The following is a 26,329-nucleotide window of genomic DNA, read 5'->3' as shown; positions in this document are numbered from 1 at the left end:
CCATCCAAAATAACTGATAAAAAAGAGGGAGCTGGAGTGAAGGTGACTGGGTGGTGGAGAGGTGATGCCGAAAAGCATGAAAGGCACTATTATGAATGTGCCCTTCCGGTCAATGAGGCCCTCCTGGAGCCTTTTATGATTTCTTCTTAGGAAAAACACATTTCCTGATCACAGGCTTCAAAAGAGCATTGAAACAAAAAATATACCGGTGTTCCACATTTTCTCCGCTTAGCAGAAATGTCTCTTTATGTCAACCATTTCTCTCCTTGCCCTGTCTGTGACAGGATAAACCAACAAACCGGAGCCCTGGTATAAATCACACGGTAGACACCCTTCTGTACTTGGGTGATATGCGTAAAGAGATTCTGGAATGGAGTCATTGAATAAGCTGACGTGGGACCAGAGCTTTGTGTCCTCTTGACCTGTCACTTGAACCGAGTGAGTCACAGATAGAAAAGGTCTGTGTATGAGTTACTCAATGCCACTGAACATTTGTCTTCATCCAGAAGATTCTTTTGCTCCTGCTCTGTATTTCTGATTGGTAGACGTGGTACCCTCACAGAGTTTTTCTTGGCTGCCTGTTGAGTATTCTGTCAAAATAGACAAGGCTCACAGTGCACTTGAGAAGGCAGGTTCTTACCTCTTGTGTTGATGGCAAATGATGGCTAGACCATGAGTAATTTAGTGGCAGATGCTTTACTGACACATCAGAATCTCAGGAAACAGCAGAAAAGAAGATTCTGTGTGATGTTAGAGGTCATTCTGTGGATTTTTTTAAACACTTAACATAAAAGTCTCTTTTCGATGTAGCTTGGAAAATGGGTATTTTAACTTGCTGTGTGCAATAAGCATTTATCAGGCATTGGAAATTCTAAATCTCATCAGACACTGACACTAGCTAAAGGTAATGTTATTTTTTTTTATTTTCCAAATCAAGCTCCTCTCAGCTTGACTCTTCCTACTTGCTCCATGCCCACCATATGTGGCTGCCCAGATGCTGTCCTTCCTCCTGTCCACAGCCTTGTCTGGGGCCTTTATTCTTCCTTAGCTCAACCCTGACAGCTAAGGATCTTCTGGAGAAGGAATACATGAGTGACCAAAGTTACTCAAAATATTTTCAAAACATGGCAGAGAAGCAACAATAAGATTTGACCAAATTTCAAAATATAATTTTTTTAAAATTAAAGAACAAAAAACTATGAGTAAATGAATAAAGATGGACAGATACTTACAAAAAAATAAACAGATTGAAAGGAAAATTAGCAGTCTGTAATAAAACCCACATATGCTATTTCACCTCATATGTTTTATTTACTCTACTTACAGTTAATTTTGCTAACAAAGGAAGATGCACGTTAGGACTTCAGGGTCTAAGCTAAGGTTTCTGCGTTAAACGTGGAGGTTTTATGAAGGGGAAAGAAAGACTTCTTTTTACATACTGTTTAAGGTCAGTATCATTCTACCTTAAGGTACAACTAAACAGCTGGTAGAAACAGTACCAGTTGCATTGAGATGCACACAATGGTCCATCCCAAAATTTCATTCACTCAAGCACAAAACAGACAAAAAGCCAGAGCCAATCTTTTGCACCAATCTCTGTGGTGTGCAGGGATTCCTAGCCTATGCTCTGAGTCATAACGACTCTGGCCTGTCTCTTAGCAATCCATTCACCAACTGTTGAGTCACCTACCTCCATGAACCTCAGTTCCGTCAAGCCCAAAGGGAGATAACTGCTCTTATGATAATCATGAGGAAAAATAAGATCATGGACTTTTAGGTATTAACTTGTTACCCAGACAATAGTTTGTATTCAATAAATATTTTCATCAGCAGGGTAATATCCATAAAGTCCAAGTCATTTCATACACAGTGCTCATTCATAACCTTTCTTTTATAATCCTCCTTTGTATATGGAGAGAGGACACATTGATAATCTGTAAGTATATCTGGCATATACAAACTGACTCAATAAATGTAAGCAGTAAATTACTCTGGTTAACTATCAACAGTGACAAGATTAAGATTTTCCGGAAGTGACAAGTTTTTACTGCTTAGGGGATTAAATAATCCACCTAAAACGTTCATCCACAATATCCACCACAAAATATGAATGTTATCTCAGTCAAGAATCAATATACATACATATATATATATATATGTATGTATATACATACACATACACATACACATACAGATACACACATATATATATATATATATATATATATATATATATATATATATATATACTGTGATAGAAAACTCTCAGTTTCATCACCTGCTATGGGATGTGATGGATGAAAAAGCAGCAAAACCAACCAGCTCCTCTCCTACCCTGTTCTAACTCTAAACACAATCCCTTCCGTCAAGGCTCCACTCAGATGACGAGGAGACTATTCATAAACCCCACACCAATCTTTGTGCCTTCTATGCTCTCAACACACCATAAAGATTATCACGTTGTTTTCAATATCTGATTGTGCCATCACTTCCCATAAACCGTCTAAGACACTGTCATCTCCGCAGCACATACCCTGGGCTACCATGGACGACATGCTCTGTAAATATTTCTATGACTTGCTCTAAGTGGGATAGACCGAGCTGAGTAGATGCGTGCTGTGTTGTACTGAGGAGAAGGCATGGAGATACACCTGTCCCTCTCCTCTTCCCCTGTTATGTTGACTAACAGGGTGACTGCCCCAGTTCATGCCATGAAGGATGATGACAAGCCCCCAAGCTTGCAGTTCATACAGATAGAACAATGAGATCATGTATTAGCTTGGCTCTCTGGCCAAAAGGGAGACACAAAACCCAGCTTAGCTTGCATGAGGATGCTTCCTCCTCTCAGGGGAAAGGAGTAAAAGTTTTGTTTACCTAACGAAGAGCTGAGAAAATATTTTTCCACTTAAGAAAACGACAAATTAGTGAAAGTGACAAAAAAAATAAATAAAACCTACCACATATTCTGAAAGTTGCTCAACCGCCTGGAAGCAAAACTGTAATTGTCAGTGTGCTGGCATTTGGCACAGGGTTCAGGATTTCAAGGAAGCAAGCCACTCTTTTATGAACACTAAACAGAAATGTCACAAACAGCTTTTGATTATACTATGATTGTCACAGTCTATAGGAATGAACTAACATATGGTGTTTTTAAAATAAACTACTTAACCACATCCAGTGGTTTCAATTAAAGAATGGTTCATTGCCTACAAAAATTCCCCTAGTACCAGCTGTCTTCCAAAAAAAGTCCCATTGCCTCACTCTGAGTTTCCACTCTCATCTGGAAGATTGCCAAGTGGCGTGGACACCAGGGACAGCATCTCTACAGAGTGCAAAACATGCACACCTTGATCCTCAGAGAAACCACGTATGCAGAGTGTAAATTGAATTGTACGATTAAATTCAATGACCTGCTAGAATATTACAGTTGAATGTTTTGTTTTGTTTTGTTTTGTTTTGCTTTGTTTTTTGTTTTGACCAGTGATAGGGATCAAAGCCAGAGCCTCAAGCATACCAGGCAAGTATCACCACTGAACTATGTCTCTAGGCTGAAGATAAGGGAAATTTTAGAGGAAATTTTATAAAGTTAGGGTTCTTTATCATATGGTTTGCTGGTACTAACTAAAAAACAATTTTTAAGTCCTAAAAAAAACATAGCTATAAGGCGGGCCAAGCTCATAATAGCAGAAAGGTCTTACTGGTAACTTTAAAAGCAGTGGAAAGAAATAAAAGAAGTTAGTAGCAGACTCACTACACTCCTCTCAGAATTATAGTAAAAATGAGTTATTTCTAGAAATCTGCAGGTACGGTCGTTTGAAACTGGCCTGGAAGTGACTATGTACAGGCCTGGGTAGCCTATGGGGTTCTGGTTTCAAAAAGTAGGTATTGGGCCCTGCCACCCACCCAGTGAATCTGCCCATTTCTTCAGTTTGTTTATGGTATTTAGTGGTTTCACAGAAAGTAGTAAAGTACAACTTGACAAAAAATTGTATTCAACTTTTACAGCTGTGTGTATGTTCTTGATATTGGTGAGCCTTTCCAAAATGCCACCAGCAGAATGTCGTCAGGAACCACATGCTCAAAAATAGAAATTAAAAAGTGGAATTCTACTTCATTGGCAAACAGTAGAGGAACACACAAATCTAGAGGTGTTTGGGGATTGTTATTTTAATTCTGAGTTTAAAAGAAGACCATCCAAATTCATTCCAAAACTAACGCAAACCTTAATCTGCCACCCAGATACATATAGAGAGTCAGTTCTTCTTTTTCTTTAATTTTCAAGATTATAATGTAATTACAATAATCACAACCTTTCTCCCTTCTCATTCCTCCCTCCAAACTGCACTCTTCCTCAAATTCAGGGCCTATTTTTCACCATTGCTATTTCATGTATGTAGGCAGAACTTGTTCGTTCTATATAATGTTACTTGTATGTATGTTTTCAGGGTTGATCATTTGCTACCAGACAGCCAATTAGTATGCTCTTCCCTCAGAAAGACCATCTCTCCTGCTCCTAGCTTTCCCTAGTTGTCTGGAGTTCTTTGAGTAGGGTTAGGGCCTCATAGACTTTTCCCTGTCTAGTTTGCCATGGCCATTGACATCATCTCTGTTCATCTCCCCGCAGGGTAGTCGTGCTGGCCAGATACTATGCGTGTAGCTTCGGCTACTACTAGGAGACAGAATCTCACAGCAAACTCCCTGATCTTCTGGTTCTTACAGTCTGTCTGCCCTCTCTTCCATAATGTTTCCTAAACCTTAGGGAGTGTCATATAAATGCATCCATTGAGACTATAAAGGCAACTCTTAAAATTCTCTATGTAAGAGACTCCACATAGAGCCTTGGAGACACATCCCAATGCACAGCACTTGCTATGAGTAACCGCTTCCATGCAGAGTTCTCATGCTTCCCATGGAACATGAACACTAATTACACAGCCTTCTACACAGCCAGGCTTACCAACTAACTCAGCAAGCCCTCTGGTTCTTTCGAGAAATAGGACATCAGCTAATACTTTGCAGACCTCATTGGCCTTCAGATTTTCAGGTTAAATATTTTCCTTATAAGAAAATAAATAAATGAAATATATATATATCATGGAAATATTTTGTTTATATGCAAGTCAATCTTTGGAAACAAAGTTGTGTATAATTAGACTTTTCCTGATTTTTGCTCATTTCACCATTAGTGAACCTAACCTCTTAAAGGGCTCATTAGTGATCTCTATTTTAATAACATTTCAACCAGAAATTAAAACAGTATCTTATTTACCAAGACTGTTGTTAATACTGACTAAATTGTACATAGCTCTTACCTTCACGTTTTCATTTTCTTGAATTTAACTAATAAATAATTTTTGCCCTGTTCTTTAATTATTTATTCAAAGGATACACTATGACACAATATGTACATGATATAGCTAGTGGCTTTGGGGTTCTAGCAATGCAGCTGAAGGGATGAAACCCATCTGAAAAGGGTCTTGTCACTGTCAGGGCATGATAGGGTCCATGTGATAGTTCATATGATAAATTTAGGTACTACCAAGTTTCAAAAAAACAGGAAAACCATCAAGTGGGCAGAAACTAACTTCAAGAGGCCTTGCTCAAACAAGGTGACTCTACAGCTTTAATTAGACTACGTAAAAAAAATCAAAGTAGCAAGCCCCAATCCACAGTCAATTTCCTCTTAAATATCTAGGAACCCTAAGTTGGGAGCCTGCTCTAAGAAATGAAGATGGTAAGACTTTCTGTTCTTAATGGGAGAGACTAAATGGAATGATTCCTTCAGGTATCTGCCAGTCTTTTCTAAAGGGAGTCCTTCTGTTTCAAGGAGGAACCTAAAGGAAGAAAACACATTTGAGTAAGAGGCCGGTCAGAAATTCAGAGTGAGGAGTAAATGCAAGAGAAACTGAAGAAGCAATAGATGCACAGAAGAGAAAGGAAAGAAAGAACAGCAGAGACCCAAAGATAATTAAGATTCTCTAGATGTGATGAGGAACATGAGGACTTCATGTTCACACCTCCATAAAGCATGAAGTAAGATTCCTGTCCATGATAAAGTTATTACAAGAGCCTGGCATGCCTCTGTATACAGACTGTAACACAGAAGAATTCTAGAGAATGTACAGAGTGAACCTGTGTCTCCCATGCCTCTGCATGCAGACTGCAGCACAGAAGAATTCTAGAGAATGTACAGAGTGAACCTGTGTCTCCCATGCCTCTGCATGCAGACTGCAGCACAGAAGAATTCTAGAGAATGTACAGAGTGAACCTGTGTCTCCCACCCCTCTGCATCCAGACTGCAGCACAGAAGAATTCTAGAGAATGTACAGAGTGAACCCATATCTCCCACCCCACTGCATCCAGACTGAGGTACTGAAGAATTCTGGAGAATACATAGAGTGTACCCCAGCTACATCTGCTTCTGCAGGTCATGCTCACAAATCCTTGCATTTAAATCCCTGGTGCTAAGCGCCTGTGTCCTTCAGAAGTTACATCCTTCTGTGTGACAAGTTTCCTAAACAGAATACCATTCCAAGAAGATCCTGGCTGGTGTCTGTCACTCTTCAACCGAGTCCTAGTCACATGCACTCAGTCCAGCTTCCTGCCTTTCAAACTTTAACCCCAAACCACAGGACACAGTCTGCCTTCTGCTTAGGTGGCAATGCCTGGATCAGTCATTTGTACCCTGTTTACCTCACTAAAGCGACCTCATATCTTAAGCTCTTCTGGTTTTCCCCTTTTTTCCACTGCGAGTTACAAACTCCTTTTATCCCTGCCTACCCCAGCACCTAGAGTATACTAGAACCATCTGAGGCCTCCTGAACTCATGAGTCACTATAAATAGCACCAGCATCAGCTCTCCCATAACACGTAAACACACTATTCATAACATCCCATCTCTCAGCATAGTGGAATAACTATTGGAACAGAATAGCCAATGGCAACGGGAAGAAAAGAACTGCTGTTTGGAGGGCACCTCAAGGTGACTGGGAGAACCACATTTCAGAAAGTTTAGGCTGCCTAAAATACTCAAGAAGGCAGAGCACAGTCTTCCATCTATGACAGTCAGTGGGGTAAACAATTACTCGAACCACACAAAGCACTGTCTTGTTGAATACTCAGCATCCTATGTAAAATCTTCATCCTTTCACGACCACACTCCCTCAAATTCCTAAACATTTTAATTTCACTGAGAAACAGGAAGGGAACTAAGATTGCAGGAAGTCTGCAGAATGGCTTCAAGCCTTTATTGATGAGTCAGCAAGATGGCTCTTCCAGTAAAGCTGCCTGCTGTCAAGCCTGACGACATGAGTTCGATCCCTGGGTTCCACACAGTAGAAGAAAATTGTCAAAAGTTGTCTTTTGGCATCCATAATATGTTGGGCCACAAATGGAATAGTCTGAGCACTCATGCAAGTTAGTGCATGTGCACACCACACACACACACACACACATGCACACACACACACACACATGCACACACACACCATTATCCAATGCAGAGGTCATTTGATTGCAAAACATGGGTATTCAATTCTACCATAATCCTCCACAAAATGAGGACTGCAGACCACAAGATCAAACCTAGATCTGAACTTATGCTGACGATATGAGGTATGTTTCTAGCTCAAGTTATCTGGATAGAATACACACCCATAAATGCTCTAGCTAGGCTGCCCTTCCAGAGAACTCTACCATAAGGCCTCCTTCTGAAAACAGATAGTTTACGTTTTCGATTATTTTTCCAATATGAAGAACCCTTGTCCTCAGACCTAAAGTAAAATTTTCTTCCTACTTCTAGAAAGTAAAAAAGAGGGTGACCGAGGCAGCCTGATTGTTATGTCTATATGTACGCCTCTGACACAAGTGGGGCTTCTTCCCTCACACATCTGACAGATGAACCTCTCCTGCACATCAGGTCGTTTGTGGGTATGCCAATGGCATACAGCAAATTAAAGAAATTCTACTTTATGACATCAAATTTAAGAAGCATTCCTAAAACGAGAGAGAGAGAGAGAGAGAGAGAGAGAGAGAGAGAGAGAGAGAGAGAGAGAGAGATATTAGAAAAGAAAAAGTTGAAATGTATCCAAAACAAATAAAAGAAAGAGAGGCTGGAGAAGGACCCAAGAGTTTTCTGGGAACGGGGAAGTCAAGTGGCCAAAACCAAATATTCCTGGCTCTGGTAAAAACTTACTCTGTTCATTTACCCGGATGCCCCAAACAAAAGCAACTACCCGTGTCTCCATTTCAGTTTCCTGAATCTAGCTGGATCACCGACTGGCATCCATTGTCCCTGGCTCACAGAACAATGTCCAACAGCATAAATCCATCCGTTCTGGTATACTTCCAAAGAGTTAGAAAAGAACACAAGACTGTCTGCCCACACCCACTCACTGAGCACTGTGTGGCCATCATGGGCAGAGCTGCAGATAGGAGGAGGCAGCTAGTACCTCTGACACAGGCCCTCTCGAAGGTCCAGAAACACACTGCACAGCCCGTCGATATACTGAGCTTGATGCTGGGTTTGTACCTGTGCCTCCTAACATCTGACACTGCTTAGCAGACTCTGCAGTCACAAGGTGGCTCTTAAAGGCCTTCCAGGACACTAACAAAAATGTAAAATGCAGAGACCAAAGCCATTAACTGTGGGGAGCTGAGCTGTGTTTCTAGATCCCAGCAGCCAGGAGCATCAGTCCCTTGCATCTTTGGGCACGCCTCGGAGGATGGCAGCTGCTAACTTAGGGGGGGAAAAGTGCATAGTGGAGGAGGTAAGAGGATTATTTTTAAGAAAGAGCACAATCTAAGTTTTCTCTCCGCCACCCACTCCACGCCGCCTCCTCATCCCTTGTCTCTCCTCCCGCCTGTTCTTCCAGTGACTCCTGTCTCTTCCCAGCCTCGCTCTCCCCGTTGCTCAGCGTGCCACAATTACACACGGGTTTCTTTCCTCTGTCCTTAGCTGGGACACCAGTTCTGACACCACATTGGGAAGAGAAGTCATGTAAAGCCTTAGAGGCTGCTGAGCTTAGGGGTAGATCTGAAACTAGCTGGCTTCTGTGATCCTCACAGATACAAACATGTAAAGATCAAATGCATACTAACCTTGTAGACACCCTATCTGGATGCCAGAAGTAATGGAAAAGAGAAAAAAAATATCTATTCTAAACTAACTGAATCTATCAACTATGTCATGTCCCTGACGTGTTAAATACTGAAAATCTGTGGTGGAGTCTCCTTAGAACTGATTTTGAAGATGCACAGTTTTGCGCTTCTTGACAGTGACTTCTAAGCAGAGTTCCCTGACTTCTGTGTGCAATGGTGACCATCTTTTAAGTCTACATGATGAATATATGTGTCCTGTGGATCAATTTCTTCCATGACCTACAGCCAACAGGCAATACTACTTTTGAGAGTTGTCTACCCCAAAACAAAATGCCATTTTGGCAACAGCTGAAATAATTAGGCATTTTTCAAATTGGAACACTTAAAAAGTCATTGTGAGATCTGACATGGCGAGGAAGGAGGCAAGCCAGAGAGAGCCGGCATGCTAGGATAGAACTCGAGAAAAATCAGCTGGGTCTTCACCTAGAACATGGTAGAGACTTAGAGCAATGAAAGTAATGCTTTTGTTTTCCCTCCTTAGTAATTTAAATATCCCTCCTTGGTCATTTTAATATTCATCAGTGAATGTGTATTAAATATCCTTCAGATCTGACACAGCTCTAAAGAGTCATGGTTAAATAAACAAGACACACCTCACCCTTGCTTGCAACCAGGGAACTTAAGATCTAATATTCACACAAAACAAAATTGTAGGCAGAAAAAAAGAATACTTGTTAGTTGAAAGATGTATCATGAAGGAAGGACCTTAACACTGAGAAAACATCGTGAGAGGAGGAAAAAAAAAAAAGACCTCTCTGAAAAGGCAGCATTTTAAGGATGAAAGATGAAGAAAGGCAAAAAGCCCATGGAGATAAGAACGGGATGGCCGTTCCAGGAAGCTGGCATGCACATGCAAATGCTCTAGAGTAAGAAATCACTTGGAAGCAGGGATCACTGACATCAGTCTGACTAAAATAAGGTGAGTGAAGAGAGGCTGCTATAATGCAGGACTGAACGGATGTCGAATCCACAACACATATACTGCTTCCATGTCAAGGGGAAACCATCAGCACAAGTGGCATGAGCTTCGCCACTACCAACACTGCCTCTGAGTGGAGAAAGACTTCAAAGCAAAGCAAACAAGACGTGACAATGCCCTGGGCAAAACCAGTGCAGCCAAACTGAGAAGTGAACAGTCAGAGTTCAGACGGTGAGCCGACTGGAAGACACTGCAGAACGGCCTGTGTGCAGGGGAAAGCAGAGTAAGGCTTGAAGATGCCTCTGAAGTTAGTATTCATCTGTGAGTTGCTTGGTTCTTTTCCTCTCAAAAAAAAAAAAAAAATACAACTGCTGCAAAATTCCCAGCCAGCGTATGCAGGCATCTCCCCTTCAGGACACAAACAGTGTACATATTTAAGGAATTCAGAAGGCCTAGATTTAAGACATAGACACTCTTGAGAGAGAACAACGAACCATGAGGCATGGATTTCATAGATGTATTTTCTCATAAACATGTCTACACATTGGTGCCTGCCTTTCTGTATTTGGATGCACCCAGGCAGACTTTTAAGAACTATAAGACAATACCCAGTCTACCTGCCTCCAAACTGAACAGCAGGAAAACTGATACCAATTTCTAAGAAGACCTTCACATCGATTTGGATAACTATGGCCAAAACACTCCTGACCACCAGGAGAAAAGGGGATTTAAAAAGTCCTTCCACTAGAGCTTGTCTGACATACACAAGATCCTCAGCTCAACCCATAGCATCACATAAAACAAAGCCTATAGTCCCAGCTCCTCACCGATAGAGACGAGAGAATCAGCAGTTCAGGGTCCTCTTTGGCTAAACAGCAAGCAAGTTCAAAGCCAGCCTGGGCTGAATGAGAACCTAAAATCATTGAACAATTGGTCCATGGCATATCTACATTTGCAGCACCTAGCTTAAGACACAAAGCTGTAAACCCAGGAGGAGATTTCTGAGGGTCCACTCCTGAAACAAATCATATTGCTCATTTTGCATGCTATATTCAAACTGGTCCCCCAAATGCCCCCAGAGTGCAGAAGCACTCCACACACACACTTAGCAAGGTCTGAGCTGCCCATTCTTAATTACCTGAGTGTGACTAGCACCATAGCACCACTTTTATTGCCTTTCCCAAAAAAAAAAAAAAAAGGTGAGATATCATTATCACCTCTAAATTGCTTGGCATTTTTGTTTAGGTGAAACCTCTCCCTCCCAGTTTTCCAGTCCTCCCCCTCCCCCTCCTTCTCCTTCTCCATCTCTTTAATATGGACAGTGATGACACATTTTATTACTTGAAGAATGAGAGATATCTTCAAAAGGTGGAGAAAAGAGAAGGAGAGGGGAAGGAGAGGGGAAGGGGGTGAGGAGAGAAAAGGAATGGAAGGGAGGGGATGGGAGGGGCTGAGAAGGGGAGGAGAGGGGATCTCTCACATATGCTCAGCAGAGGCCCTCTTTGATGCTGGCTGGTATCATGCCAAAATAGACAGTAAATATCAAGAAACTATAGTAATCTATTCAGAATGGGATGTTATCTTTTTTTTTTTTAACCCTTCTAGCTGCTAGTCGTAACCTTTTTATATGCTTTTCAAGGAGCTGGCTTACAAAAGGATACTATCATTTGGGGTGACATATCATGGAGAATCCTTTTAGAAAAAGTTTCCCTAGCATTGCAATAAAATAAACATAGCTTTAGTTACCTGACCTCCACCTCCTCTTCCATCTCACACGTAACTCTACGCTTTTTTCAGTTTAGAAGTCCATTTCCAAGTTCCCCAATCCAGTGGCCCATCTGTGTTGCTCCTCTTGGAGCAGGGCTTGTCTGGCTTCCTAAGCCACCTGCTTTCGTTCCAGTGCTGAGACGAGAAAAGACTCACGGCGCTACGCTTCACGCCCTCTTTAATTTAGTGCTGCGAATTCACGTTTCAACAGCCCTGAGCTCTTCATTCTAATTTGGCCTGTCATCACCTGCCATGACTGAACTTGATCTCTATCTGTGCCACCCATAATGCATTTTATTGCAGGGTCTGGGCTTCTGCAAGAGATGGAGAGCGTACACAGCTCTGCCAACATGAAAGCTGTCACTAAGTCCTCTTCGGGAATCTTCCACAACTGGCATGTGTTCCTCCTGTACAGACTCATTCCAGCCCTAAAGGGTCTCCATATATCAGAGTCTCCCTGCTCAGCAAACACAGAACAGCATAAAGACATACCCAAGTCCACAGTCTATTTATGACTTGAGTCCCAAAGTGCCCTTTGACTTCCTCCCATCCATCTTAACATTTTATACGAGGCATGAAATCCATGACGGCCAAACCTTTCGAGAGTTGTGTCACTCAGTACTCCTCTCTGCCCTGTGCGATGCTACTCTGGTGCTCCATTTTAAATCACTGGCCTGGTCCGAAATCCAGTTAACCATCACCAATGACTGAGATATTTGGGAGATGGACATATACACGCATACACTCTCATCTTAGCCTACTGTCTCCGTAGGACCTATTTCTAAGTAGAATCAATCCAATGATCAGATTTAACTGTCAATGAATGCAGTTAAATAACATATTGTCTGTGAAGCTCTACCCTAGCTCACTTTTCAGGATGAAGGACTGCCATCTGTGCCCACACTTCCTCTTATCTTTTCCCGTCAACTCGGAATCTTCCACTCGAGCTCTTAGACCAATTTGTCAGCACGATAAACACATATCCTCGGACATTACCCATTAAACAGACCACCCAGGTATCCCTGACTCCCTCTACACTGGCCAGGAAGGAGTAAGGCAGAGAGCAGTGCTGAACCGAGAACACTCACTGAGCGGCTTCAGGATGCTACTGCTGGACTCATCTGCATTTTCCACATCAGATTTGTCAGAGTAGTTCTCAGAGATTCTTTCCTTTTCCTTCTTTTCCTTGTGCCCGGCCTTTCTCTTATGGCGTCTCCTTCTCCGGTAGCTCTTGGGCACATGGACCCCAATGTAGATCGTGTGGTGACCTAAGGAAGGTAGACAAATCAACGGTCATTTCAACCCATGATATCTCTACACTTAAGTTACACAGGAACCACAGGCCAGAGAAGTCCAAGAGTGGGACACTATTGCTCCGTATTTAACTAACTCAAAGAATTGAGTTTGTAAAATAAATAAATAAATAAATAAATAAATAAAATTGAATTTCTTTTCAAATTTCACTCTGCTACAGTATAATTCCATCCACAGGCTGGTCTGTGAGGGTGTCCCCACAGGATAAAGTTTAGACCTCAGGTTTATGAAAGTCAAAGAATAGCAAACTGGAAATCAAGAATTCCTGATTCTGGCCACAGGTCTGTCATCGACTATAAAGCTTTCATTATACGTCTCTTGTTTGTTTTTGTTTACTGAGACAGGGTCCCATATAGCCTTGGCTGACCTTAACTTGATGTAGAGCAGAGTATGACCTTGATCTTCTGATCCTGCTGCCTCCATCTCCCAAGTTCTGGGAGTCCAGGAAAGCATCACTACACTTAGTTTATTCTCTGCTTGAACCCAGGGCTTCACATATGCCAGGCAAAATACCCTACCCATTGAGCTCCACTTCCAGCCCCTTACCTCTCAGAGCCTTGGCCTCATCCTTCTGTACAGCAAGTGGCTTAAGTTGGTAACACCTAGAGGTCTGTTCTGATCTAGGTTTTTGAGATCTGTGATTCTACTGACTATGAAGATGGGAGGAACCTGCTGGGTTGCAAAAATAAAGATCAAAAGTTCAAAAAGTTATTCTGCTGGGGATAAGGTTTTATACTATAACTTTTTTTTTTTATCCAATCAGCAGAACAGAGACTGGGAACTGGGGCAAACTGGGAAAAATAACTTTCTCGGGGAGAAGATTTTAGAAGTCCGCAAATGTTCGCACTAGGAAGCGCTAAAGCGAATGTCAGCTCCGCTGTGACTCCCAAGTCTCTTTTCTCATTTCCCGAAGTTTCTAAAGCCTGGTTGTTGCAATGATAAAAATAAGACCCAGCCCAGCAAAAGCTGCCTTAGGAGATAGATGCGGGAAAAAAAAAAAAAAAAAAGCAGGTCTAACTGCTTCCAGGCCTCCTTAGGGGAGGCACCTCGAAACTTACAAGATACCATTTTACAAAAATCTGGTAAGATGGATGAAAAACCCAAGTTCCACATCTTTTTGTGTTGTCGTTTTGTTTTCATTGAAAACCCTTCACTTTCTCTTTACCTACTGTATAACTTCTGAATCTGGAAATCATTGTTTTGGAAGTAATTTGAACATTCTTTTATTCCAAATTAGGTTAGGTTATCTCATCTAAGGTTTCATTTCCCATTTCTAGAATTATCCTTTGATGGTACTTTACAGCTCCAGAGATAATATCACATACTGCCATGTACCTCAGCCACCTGAGTATCAACTGTCATGAACCTACTTTCCACGGAACTCACCAGGCACTCCTACAAAACACCATAATTCACAAGATTTCCCTTTAACTGACAGTATAAATGAATCATATGCTACTTCAAGAAAAAGACTCCAACTATGGAAGAATGAACTCTCTGGGGTAGTGTATCATGGGAAACTGAAACTTGGAAGGGAGTTGGAGCCCTTCCACATGAAGCGGGACCCTACCCCCGGCACACAAAAACAGCAACTTGTGACTACAAAGCACAGTGAACAATCTCCCCACAGGACGTGTGCCAACGAGAAATGTATCATGTCTAACCATCTGCAAGCAAATTGTTCTCATGGGAAAGCTGTATTATACTAGGAAGTAGGAAATGTCTCAGAAACAATGTGAGTTAAGAAACGGTGTCAATTGTTTCCTGTGCCCCCCTTACTAAGGGAGGCCGTGCAGCTTTATCCCATCTCAGCGCAGGTTTATGGATCTCTCTCTCTCTCTCTCTCTCTCTCTCTCTCTCTCTCTCTCTCTCTTTCTCTCTCATGCATGCACACATACACAAGCACACACACACAGAGGGGGGAATTTCAAAGTTCTAAAGTGTCACAGTAAATGTTTCCTGCACATTAATAAATAATAGTCACAGGAAAATGGTAATTAATGTACATTCATGCTGATGTGGTACAATAAGATTTACTGTGTAAACTCAAGTCTGTGTAGTACATTTGACCAAGTCATTTAAAAGAGACTATGTGAGCTGACAGGATTTAAAGTTTTACGTGTGTCTGTGTGTATGTGTGTGTTATTACATATATTGTTACGTATAGAGTATCATTTTCAAACTTATGAAAAAGCTACAGCGTTCAGATAACAAGCCTTCAAGCTCTGCAGTGGGGCGTGCCTTCATTTGAGAGCTTAGTTGGATGGTCATAACTACAAAATGGCACGATTCTGCTCATTCTGGTGACCGTAGCACTGCAGCACTGTCCTACGGCTCGTCCAGCTTCCCTGCATCCCTCCAACTCCTCCTCCCACAGTTCCCTGCTCTGTCCACAGGTGAGGAAGCCTTCGGATTTGATGCCACACGTCAGAGTCCTGTAGCATCTTTCTGGCTGAGAAGATACAGGGGCTCCTTTAGCGATATCCCCAACCTCAGACATTTTACAAGCTTATCGAGGTATCATCTGCAAACTGTAAAATTCACTCCTTGCAATTGTGTAATTCTGGATTTCATGTAGAGCTGTACAACCCTCACCATCGCCCAATGTTAGAGCCTTTCTAGCAATCCATCCCACACACTACACTCAGGCGTTTTATGTACTCATGGTGATGACACCTATGGAGCCCTGAGCCTCTAGTGTTCAACGTTGTAGGTACTCTTACAATATGGTAAAACAGAATATTACCAGTGAGGAAGATGCTGTTTGACAAGAAATGTCCAAGGAATTAAGCCCCTGAGCACAGCGTCCCTTTCCTCCTCTTCCTCCTCTTCCTCCTTTTCTTCCTCCTCCTCTTCTTCCTCTTCCTTCCTCCTCCTTCTCTTCCTCTTCCTCCTCCTCTTCCTCCCCCTCTTTCCCCTCCTTCTCTTCTTCCTCCTCCTCCTCTTCTTCCTCTTCCCTCTTCTTTCTCTTCCTCCCCCTCTTCTCTCCATCCTCCTTCCCATCCTCTTCCTCTTCTTCCTCTTCCTCTCACATCTCACTGGCACCTAAATCTTCCCCTTTGGCCTCATGTAAGTTTACATAAAGAAAAGGAAATGTAAATCTGGGTGCTGTGGACCATTGGGGCCTTATTACTTTAAATATTTATACTCTGCCTCTCCTTCTTTCTCCATTGTCTGTGAAAGGAGGCAAACAGGACAGCCTTGTGTGGCAAGACCCGGCATAGATGGGCAAGTTTTCACACAGGGCTGACCAAATATGTTATTAGCTATATGACCAAGTAACCAAAACACCAACAGTAACATGAGCCAAGATGGAAGTGTTCTCACAGGCCCTACAAAACTCCTATCATCCTGACCAACAGGAGTGGTATGACTGCTGGAAAGAGTCTATTGTTGGTAAGAATATCACAGGTAGATCTCAGTGTTTACTTTCATTAAAATATCTTTATCACTTTCAGAGATATGTCATGAAGATTAATGTGAGCTCTCAGCAGAGCTATAAATGTTGATGGTGCAGCTACTGTTCTGTGTAAAAAGAAAAGAAGGAACAGCTTCCTGACCCCACAAAGGTTTACAAAACTGTAGGATACTCAAAAAATGGGGATCGTTACTAATTTATTATAAGAAAAATGTTAGGCTCAAAAAACTCCTCTATCAATTTCATGAAAATTGCTTCTTAAAAATAAAGGGAAAATAAAGAATAAAACTTCTTTAAATTTAATTTAACTTTTAAAATGTTAACTTAAAGCTTAAATTCAGAAGGAAGATACGACTGTCGAATATATTAACAGCAAGCTTACATGTATGCTAGTCCGACCAATCAAGCCAAAGTGTTGGAGCCTACACTTGACAGTGATCGTTTAGGTATGTAGTCATAGGGCATCAATCTGGCAGGGACATCATGTGTTCAAATAAATACCCTACATGCCTGTCTCTGACAGATGGTGGGAGTTCCCAACATATTCCAAGTATCTCGGGAATACTTCACAATCCACACTACAGCCAGGACTTCTGGGAACACAACACAGCTCTGCTGGCTATCTCTGGATGTCAGAATCATCACTACTGAGTCTTGTCTCCCCCTGTCTTCACCTGTTCCACCCTAGTAGCAAACAGGATACTCTGTGAAGCAGCCACCCACAGGTCTCCCAATTCTTGAGAAATGGCTAACTTAACTGGAATCTTCTGATTATCGCTGTAATGTTTTCAGGGGAAACAGTCTACCCTGACACTTAGCAACTCTGTAGTCATTTAAGTAAAGATGGCTTTTGCAGATACTACTTTCTTAGGATGATTCAGAAGTTGGAAGAATCAAAGGATAACTCAAGCCAGAAAATAAAATATTCACTAGCCAAATGAAAATGTCTATGGATGGTTTGATGGTTAACAACCTATGTCTCTGTAGGCAGGACGGAACTATTAGCTCCTGCCTGGGAAGTATGGTGCACTGTATATGTATAGACACAGCAGCCATGTGCCAAGAGCTTCTAATCATGTTCATTGCTGCTGTGCACTTCTCTGGCACAAGTGATTCTGCTACTAATTTAAGATCCACATGAAGAAACCAAAGTTTGGAAAGTCAGAGATGCTGAAACCAATGAGCAAATACCTTGTTCAGAGCATCCCACAGGAGAATTAGTGCTCAGATATCAATGTGAACATAAGCTGAGTGCCAGCTTTAAGGGAATTTTTAAAAGTACACATTCACAACATTAAGAAGATGGCTTGCTGGGTAAGACGTGGTGGCTACATATTCCTATAAACACCTACTGGGGAGTGGTAAAGCTGGAAACAGGACTATGGCGACTGATGGCCAACCAGACTAGCTAAAAACTATCAAGGTTCAGTAAGAAGCCCTGTCTCAAAGAATACAGTAGGGGGACAGCAAACATCTTCCTCTGGGTACGCACATACACAGACACACACACACACACACGCCCAAGTAAAACACACATGTATTCTATAAACCACATAACTAAGTTTCCCTCCTCGTGTTGATGGCAAGGAAGCAACTATGAGACCATCCCATGTGAGTGCAGTAGTCCATAGCCTGCATTTAATACACTGCCCTCTGCCTCTCATTTCACAACTGTTTGGGGTCTTTTCCTTGTTGTTGTTTTGTTGTCGTTGTTGTTGTTATATTTTATCTGTTTTGTTTGTTTGTTTTTTCACTTTATCCTGAGCTGTTTTGGAAGAAGGCAGTATATATGGTGTTTTAATCTGCTAGCTCATGGATCGCCAAAGGACAGATAAAATCTTCTCCCGGAGATGTACCTTTTCCTACCTGCAGTCACTCCTCCAGCCTCCCACACACATCTCTAATTAAAGCCCGAGGTACGCTCTGGCTGCGCTTCTCATTCTCCATTGTTGATATTTCTACCATCAAGCAAACCGTTCTCTCCAATTTAAAGCAAAGACTCTGCAAACCAAACACTTCACACCTGCCCCTCAGAACTGATAAGCAAAATTCCCAAAATGTAAGTCCTGATCTTACATAACCTACTATATATCGAGATGCTTAGAACGGATTGGTAGCTGTCACCAAAAGGGAGAGAAGGGAGCAAAATCTTTAAAGAGACATGTAGGAGAGAAGGCAAAGATCCTGGATGGGTGTTCAATTAAAAAAAAATGCAGCAAGGTCTTCACAAACAAACAAAAAGCCTCAAATGGCAGTATTTTTATAAGAGACTTTAGCATCGTGATATCAAGTACAGGTACCGTGGAGGTGAATGTGGCGCTTTATATATTAAGAAGCAAACTGGCCTGTATACTCCAAAATATTTCACAAATTAATACAAATAAATTGTTGGTTTACCCTACACAAATCCAAAAGAATGTCCATAGTCGGTTCTAATAAGATGTAACAACATTGATAATTTACAGGGCATAAATACCAGCTCATGAAGAGAAAATCGTTTTCAGAAGCCAGATATAATTTTGTAGTTACCAGGGGGTAAGCCAGCCCTTTATGTTTGAAAGAGGGCCTAGACTTCAAACACATGACTTCTTGGGACAAGAGTAATTTCTATCTTTATATTTTGGAGAGGGGTGATTTTTTACATGGGAAAAACAATGCAAATCTTTATTAACAGATAATTATATCTCACATATGAATTATTTATAGATAACTTTGAAATACTGGTGAATAATTTATTTTAATATTAACACTACCAATTAATTACACTTAGAATTGAGCATATAAATAAATATATAGAAAATAAGTTTATTTGTTTTTAAGAGGGGATGGGTCTGGGGAGATCTCTCAGTAGACAAAAAAAAAAAAAAACTTGTTGTGAAAGCTTGAGGACCAAGGTTCAAATCCCAGGAACTGAGATAAAAGCCAGACAGATGATGTGACCACCTATAACCTCAGCACTCCTGTGAGGAGGAAGGAGACTGAGCCAAGAGAATCCTCCAGAAGCTCATAGGCCAGCTAGCTGGTCTAAATGAGAGAAACAAAAGAGGCCCTGCCTCAGACAAAGCAGAAGTCACCACTACACACAGATACCTTCACACACATATGTACATGCACACGCACGTGCACACACTCACACATTCACACTCTCATACAGAAAAAGGGAGAAATATCTTTCTTGTCCTGAACTGCCTGGGATTCCCAGAAATCTTAAGCCCATCTGAGAACCCCTAAAGGGGCTAATAAGAAATCTCAATTTGTCATTATTGTGATCACTGAGGACAATATTTCCAATATTCAATGATAATGACCATAGGGGATGATGGTGATGACGACGACAATCTATACACAAACAGCTATAAACAAAATTTTAAAAAAGCAAGCTAAATGTTTATCAGCTAGATGTCAGTCCCTTAGTTCAGAAAAAATTGTGCATCTTCCTCTGACTGTCCATTTTAGCAGTTACAACTAGCCTTCAATAAAGGTGAGGACAAGGCCACACAGTAACATCTAGTTTCCATGATAATCTCCATCATCAACAGTTGATAACAGAGGTAAAACTGAATTAGTTAATATTCTTACATGCAACTCTTACATTTTCAGTAGGCATAAATTAATTTTTAAAAATCTATGCTAAAAAGGCAAGGATTCCCTTTGAAAGGTACTTTAGGATCCTTATCCTAATGAACCATCAAAAGTGAGTTAGGCTCACCCTCTATAAACTTCAGTTCCTAAAGTGCCACCAGTTGGAGAGGAGTCTCCAAAGTAGATTTAGTGCTGATCTAGCATACTATTTTCTGTCCTCATCCACAAATTAAAAACACCAACGTATTCAGAAATCTAGACATAATTTTCATGAGCAATCTTAATGAACAACTGTCTCCCACTCTATCTTGTACACGAAGATGCTCCAGAAGCGTGGATGGTATTCTCCTTCTCTTTCCAAAGGGAAAAGTCAAAGCTGTATTTTTCCTTATCCCACCCACCTGGAGCCCCGATAATAGCATGTGAACTCCCTCTGTTCTCAAGAGCATTCACTCCGAGCAGGGCAGAAGAGGCAACTTAGACCTAGTCCTAACTTGTCCCTTTACTGTCTCTTTAAAACCACTGAAGAGAATGTAGTGGGTCAACAGAGGCAACACTTTCCATAACTCTATCCTCCCTCACCCTGCCCAGAAGCAAGTGCCTGGCAACCTTCACCCAGCTCTGACCACAGCTTCCCCAGTGTTCACACAAGTGAGTGCCAACCCCCGGGAGCCAGGTCTGCCAAGCCTTTCACTTGACTGAGGAGAGCTGAATAGACTCAAAAGATCCGGGAAGGCTGGCACTACCCAGTCAGAACTCCTCCACTCATCAACAGCCAACCGCCCCTGAATTTTAATGTGCAGTATATATGCGGTTGTACTGAGCCTACCTGGAAGGCAAACACAGAGACCTAACCGCTTTTTATTTCTCTTGCAGTCACCATGCACATTACTGCATGGGAAACAAAACTGGACGACTCAAAACAATAGCTAATCCAACAGTCATTGATAATTGGATTTGTAACGGCAGCCAGAGAGGCAGCCAGAGAGACACATAAATGCTCACACTCATACCCTCATTCCAAATACATTGTCCAGCCCTGACCCTGCTATGGCTTCTCTGTTTGCAGTGGCTTAACTGTGGATGGGAAATAGGAAGACTAGTATTTGGTTCTAGAGACAGATAATCCACATTATATTCTATGTATTCATGGCTGATCACAAGTGAGATATCTCAAATGACTGTACCTGATGCTCCTGCCTACTACCCTTCTGTGTGTAGGTGAGTGAGATGGACGCAAGGAATGCCATGGGACCATCACAATCACTGAGAACTAGAGAAAATGCCACAAGAGGCATATTAGCCTAAATAAGACAACCTCCCAAATCTTTATGATTACGGCTTTCCATATGCACCCAGACAAGAAAGCTACTACCTTCTCCTTGGCCACAGATGTATCTTGAGAGCCAGGGTCCACCAGCATTACTTTTATTTAGTAGTTTCCTTTCCAGTAAGCCTACTGAAGCCAAAGAGCCAATTTAAGATATACAGAGACGGGCAGCACTCTAGGTTCTCCAGGCTATAGAAGCACCCTTTCCTGTTCCCATGACTACGCTATGTGTCCGTCATCAGTCCTCCCATCTAACATTATCTAGAAAACACACTTTTAAAAAAATGATGATGATGAACTCATTAAATTAGCAATTACCTAAGGGAAACAAGCCCTGTGTATCTCTGAATATGCTTCTGTCACAAAATGACAAATTTAGATTCACAACCCTCGGTCCCATAAGCTGCAGCAGAATATGAAAATGATCTGAGTGGGATGTGCGTCCTCCTCTCAAGAGGCTCACCAAGGGTGAGCCCACCCAGGCTGATGAGGTCTTTCTCTCTCATCTCTCTAAAAGCTTTTCCCACACCTTCACTCTCCCTTCAGATGCCACTTTATACTCTTCGAGATGCCTTTTCTAGCTCTCGTTCATCTCCATCCACATGTCTCTTCCCTCCGGAGAGAACAAGCACAGCATACTCTCTGGGAACAAGCACTGATCAGAAAAGGCGTTCCCTTGGTTACTCTAGCGACTGCCCAATCCCTTCCACTCCGTCCAGGCTCATCTAGGTGAGAACATTAAGCTAGATCTTTTGTGAGACCCCCTTCTAGTTATGCAAATTCTATACAATCCCAAGCATTTAAAATAGGCAAGTACAACAGATCACTTAGAAGGGAGAGCCAGCAGCTTTGCACCAATGCCGTAAGCAGTGGCTCTCGGCCTTCCTAATGCTTCAACCCTTTAATATAGTTCCTCATGCTGTAGTTACCCCACAACCATAAAATTATTTCATTACTACTTCATAATTGTAGTTTTGCTACTGCTATGAATTGCAATGTAAATATCTAATATGCAGGATATCTGCCTAGGACTTTCAAGTTTCTACCTGAAATAGCATCACCATTCCTGTGGCTTAGGATAGCCATGTCACTAGGACTTCCAAGTAACTTTCTTCCTCCCTGTTCCTTCTTCTTGGTTTCATCTTATACAGCCAACTGCTTATGTCACAGCTCTACGTGGATGGCTAACGAGTATCAAATAGACTCAAACGGTTGAGTCCCTATCATAGACACCATTTTACCCCAGTTCTAATCATCTTACAAAATGACAAATGATCCCCCTGGTGGCTTATAGCAAAAATCCAGTATAGCAGTCACTCATCTATCTGTAAATCTTGGGGGTTCAACCCATTCCTGTCCAACTCTTTTGTTCCCAGTTAGCTAACACAAAAAGTCATCTCCCATTCGATCAGACTCTCCACTTTTATAACTGCCCTCCTGGATAATTCTTTCCATCCAGCAGCCAAAAAGAACCTTTCTTGCAAAATGTCACTTGTCACTTCCTTGCTTAAAACCCTTTACATATGCTTTGAACATGCTCAACACAATTCCAAATCTTCAGCAGAATTGAAAGTCAAAAAAACAGACCTGGTGGGTCACACCTATAATCCCAGCACCTCAAGAAGCTAAGGTAGAAAGACCACCATGAGTTTGAGGCCAGCTTATGTTACATAATGAATTCCAGCCCAGCCTGGGCTACAGTGTGAGACTCTTGGCTTCAGTAACTACGTAAGAGCTGGGGGAGAGGGCTCAGTGGTAGAAATGCTTGCTGTGTAAGCATAGGGACCTAAGCTCAGATCCCCAGCACTCAAGAAAAATCCAGGCACTGGGGGCAGGAGAGACAAAGACGAATATCTCCATAGCACCTGGGCCAGCCAGACTAGCCAATGGTGACTTACATATTAAGTGAGAGACCCTGTCTCAAAAAAAACAAACAAATCAATAATAATGTAGAGGGACTAGAGAGATGGCTCAGTGGTTAAGAGCACTGACTGGTCTTCCAGAGGACCTGAGTTCAATTCCCAGCAACCACATGGTGGCTGACAACCATCTGTAATGGGATCTGATGCCCTCTTCTGGTGTGTCTGAAGACAGCAACCATGTACTTGCATGTATAAAATAAATAAATCTTTTAAAAAATAATAATGTAGAGAGCAACAGAGAAAGACAACTAACCTCAAACTCTATCTTACACACACACATACATATACATATGTGTAAAGAACATGTACATAAACATGAATATGTTCAGACCAATACATCATACAATGAATAAATAAATGCAACAAATTATCTGGGTCTCACCTACTTCAGGCCACTGTCTGTCTGGTCTCATGATTTGGCATACTAACATACTTTCTGTTTCTTCAATTCACCTTCTACTCTAAGTCTACAGACATGCCTGCCCAGGATTCTCCTCAAATCCTTCCTCTAGCCAATTCCTTTCCATCCTTTAGGTCTCAGCATTATCCTATGAGATATATTCCCTGGGTTCTCATGTGAACTCACCCACATATATGGTACAGTCTCCTGTATTGATTATATTGATAAAGTTGTGCTCTTAAATCATGTCTACTTCATTTGGCTGAACAGAATCTGCGTCCTGCTAGGAATGTTTTCACACTCAAAGGGACAGCGGTTGATACAAGCAACTGCTCTTGCCATTTTAGTAGGCTGAAAGAGTGGAAGCATCATCCTTCAATTACAACTAAGAAGGGACGGTTAACATGGGTATTAATCAACTAACCTATTGAAATCTAGATAATCAGTATTTCGACTTCAGTCTGGGGGTGTTCTGCAGTCATAGCAACCACTGGCGAGATCGTGTTGAGAAGAAAGATAAATTTCACACCAGGATTACATCTGCAGGAGGTAATACCTTAAAATTATAAGGTTCATCTTCAAGATTTCAGATGTCACTGCTTATATTTTTAGCAAACCCAGGGGACAGGGTTAAAAATGGTATTTCTTTATATACATAAAAAAGAAAAGAGTCCACAGAAAGCCAGGATAAAACTCCCTGATAGAACACTTTCCAAGCATGAGTGGGTACCATAAAAACAGGCACTAGGTACCAGAAAAACAGATAAACAACAGGGAAAAAAAATCACAGAAGTTGCAAATTAAGTAATTCACAATAGTTTGCTATGAATAGCAAAGTATTTTGGGGTATTAACCAAGAATCTGTGAAGCATTGCTGATAAAAGAAGGAGGAAATCAGCCATTTGCTGTAGTGATATTTGCCTGTGTCACCTAGAAAGACAGTGCATAGCCAAGAATAGAAACAGGTCCAGAGACTCCTGCTACACTACCAGGTCCACCGAGCCACAGCACAGACTGAATCAAAACAAGTAAAACCCTGAACAGTCAGATACTGATTGAATTTGCCAAACACACATATCTACTGGATTCAATTAAAGCCTTCACTGGACGCCAAAGACACTGCCCTGATTTTTCAGTGCAAATAGAATTCTTAGTGAAATTGTAATGGTCAGCCAAGGACTTGGGTGATGACTTCAACAACCTACAAGTACTTAATTGTGATCCTCTGCAAGAGATTTATTGGCTAATATTACCAAAATTTAACCCTTATTTCTATTCCCAGATGTTTCACCCTGCTTTAAAAAAAAAAATACCGTGCATTCAACCTTGAAAACATTCAGTAAAATATCTCGTGGAGTTCTTTCGAAATCAACGGAGTCTAAAGGTGAACCCAATGAATATCTTAGGACAGCTGTCTTCTCATTCCAACCCCTGTGAAAGGTAAAAGCAATTACCAGACTTAAAAGCCTTCTCGCTATTCAGAGATGGGAATTATTTAAGTCACCCATACAGCTGACTCAGTGGATGTCACTCACCACGCTCACCCGCTTTGCCTCTCAGCCCACCTGGCAATCAGTAGTGTCGGGATGCACTGTGCAGAACCTCCCGTGAACCCCTGTCATGGCAGCCTCCTGCCTCAGTCCTTTTGGAATTAGCCAAAGGGTAAAGTGAAATAGGAACACTATCTTAGCAGCAAGCTCACCAGGTAACAAAGGGAGCCCAACCGATCCTTATTCCAGTCTCGCTCTGCTCATACTCGCCAGGACCCACTTTTAATTCCCCCAAAATTAAAATTTTTGCAATGATTAAAAAAAAAAAACAGAGGAGTATCTAGCTCAGGCTAGAATACATAGTACCTCTACACTGTTGCATAACCTCATTTAATTGCCACCTAAATTATATAATAGCCCATAGGACCCAGAATTATTCTAGTCTGTGCTGGGGGGGGGAGGGGATGAATTGTGAGTGCTCATATGTAGCACACACGTATCCTTCTCAGTACCAGAACACGACACACTAGAACACATCTATATTCCATGGAAAACACTGCAGGCTTTAATTGACAATAGGCAAGCAGTTTACCCCAGGTATGTATATGATTTAACATGAGTCTTCTTAGAAGATGAGATGATTTAATAACCTAAAGGTGAAGTATATCAGCAGTCTCATCATGAATATTAAGTCTTACATCCAGAGCTTAAAGGGAAACAGAAAAGAGTCCAAAGAGAAATGGATGCTAGTCCTTGGGGAAATTCACTTGGCCATTCTGTCTTGACCTCTCCAACAGAGAAAGCGGTGAGGAGAGCCAGCTAAGAGGCTGAATACTGGGAGGGAGGAACTGAGAAAGCAAACGGATGCTGCGGCCAGTTAAAATCTTCAGAATGATGAAGATACCCTGTGCACACTCAATCTAATCTAAAACTTTTAGAAAAGATGATAATCTACGCATGTGCTTGTGTGTGTGTGTGTGTGAGAGAGAGAGAGAGAGAGAGAGAGAGAGAGAGAGAGAGAGAGAGAG

At 41.7% G+C, this 26,329-nt stretch overlaps 1 protein-coding gene across 1 annotated transcript in view; it reads right to left on the bottom strand.

Moving 5' to 3' along the window:
• Positions 1-26,329, bottom strand: part of Slc4a4 (solute carrier family 4 member 4) — a 325,511-nt gene that overhangs the window by 249,130 nt on the left and 50,052 nt on the right. Inside the window, exon 3 of the mRNA XM_028752664.1 lies at positions 12,934-13,113. Within this exon, the coding sequence (XP_028608497.1) occupies positions 12,934-13,113 (180 nt within the window). The remainder of the gene's footprint in view (positions 1-12,933; positions 13,114-26,329) is intronic.

This window comes from Grammomys surdaster, unplaced genomic scaffold, assembly GCF_004785775.1.
Source record: "Grammomys surdaster isolate TR1022 unplaced genomic scaffold, NIH_TR_1.0 125928, whole genome shotgun sequence".
Classification (NCBI taxonomy): domain Eukaryota; kingdom Metazoa; phylum Chordata; class Mammalia; order Rodentia; family Muridae; genus Grammomys; species Grammomys surdaster.
The sequence above is the reverse complement of the archived record's forward strand: the minus strand, read 5'-3'. Positions and strand labels throughout refer to the sequence as shown.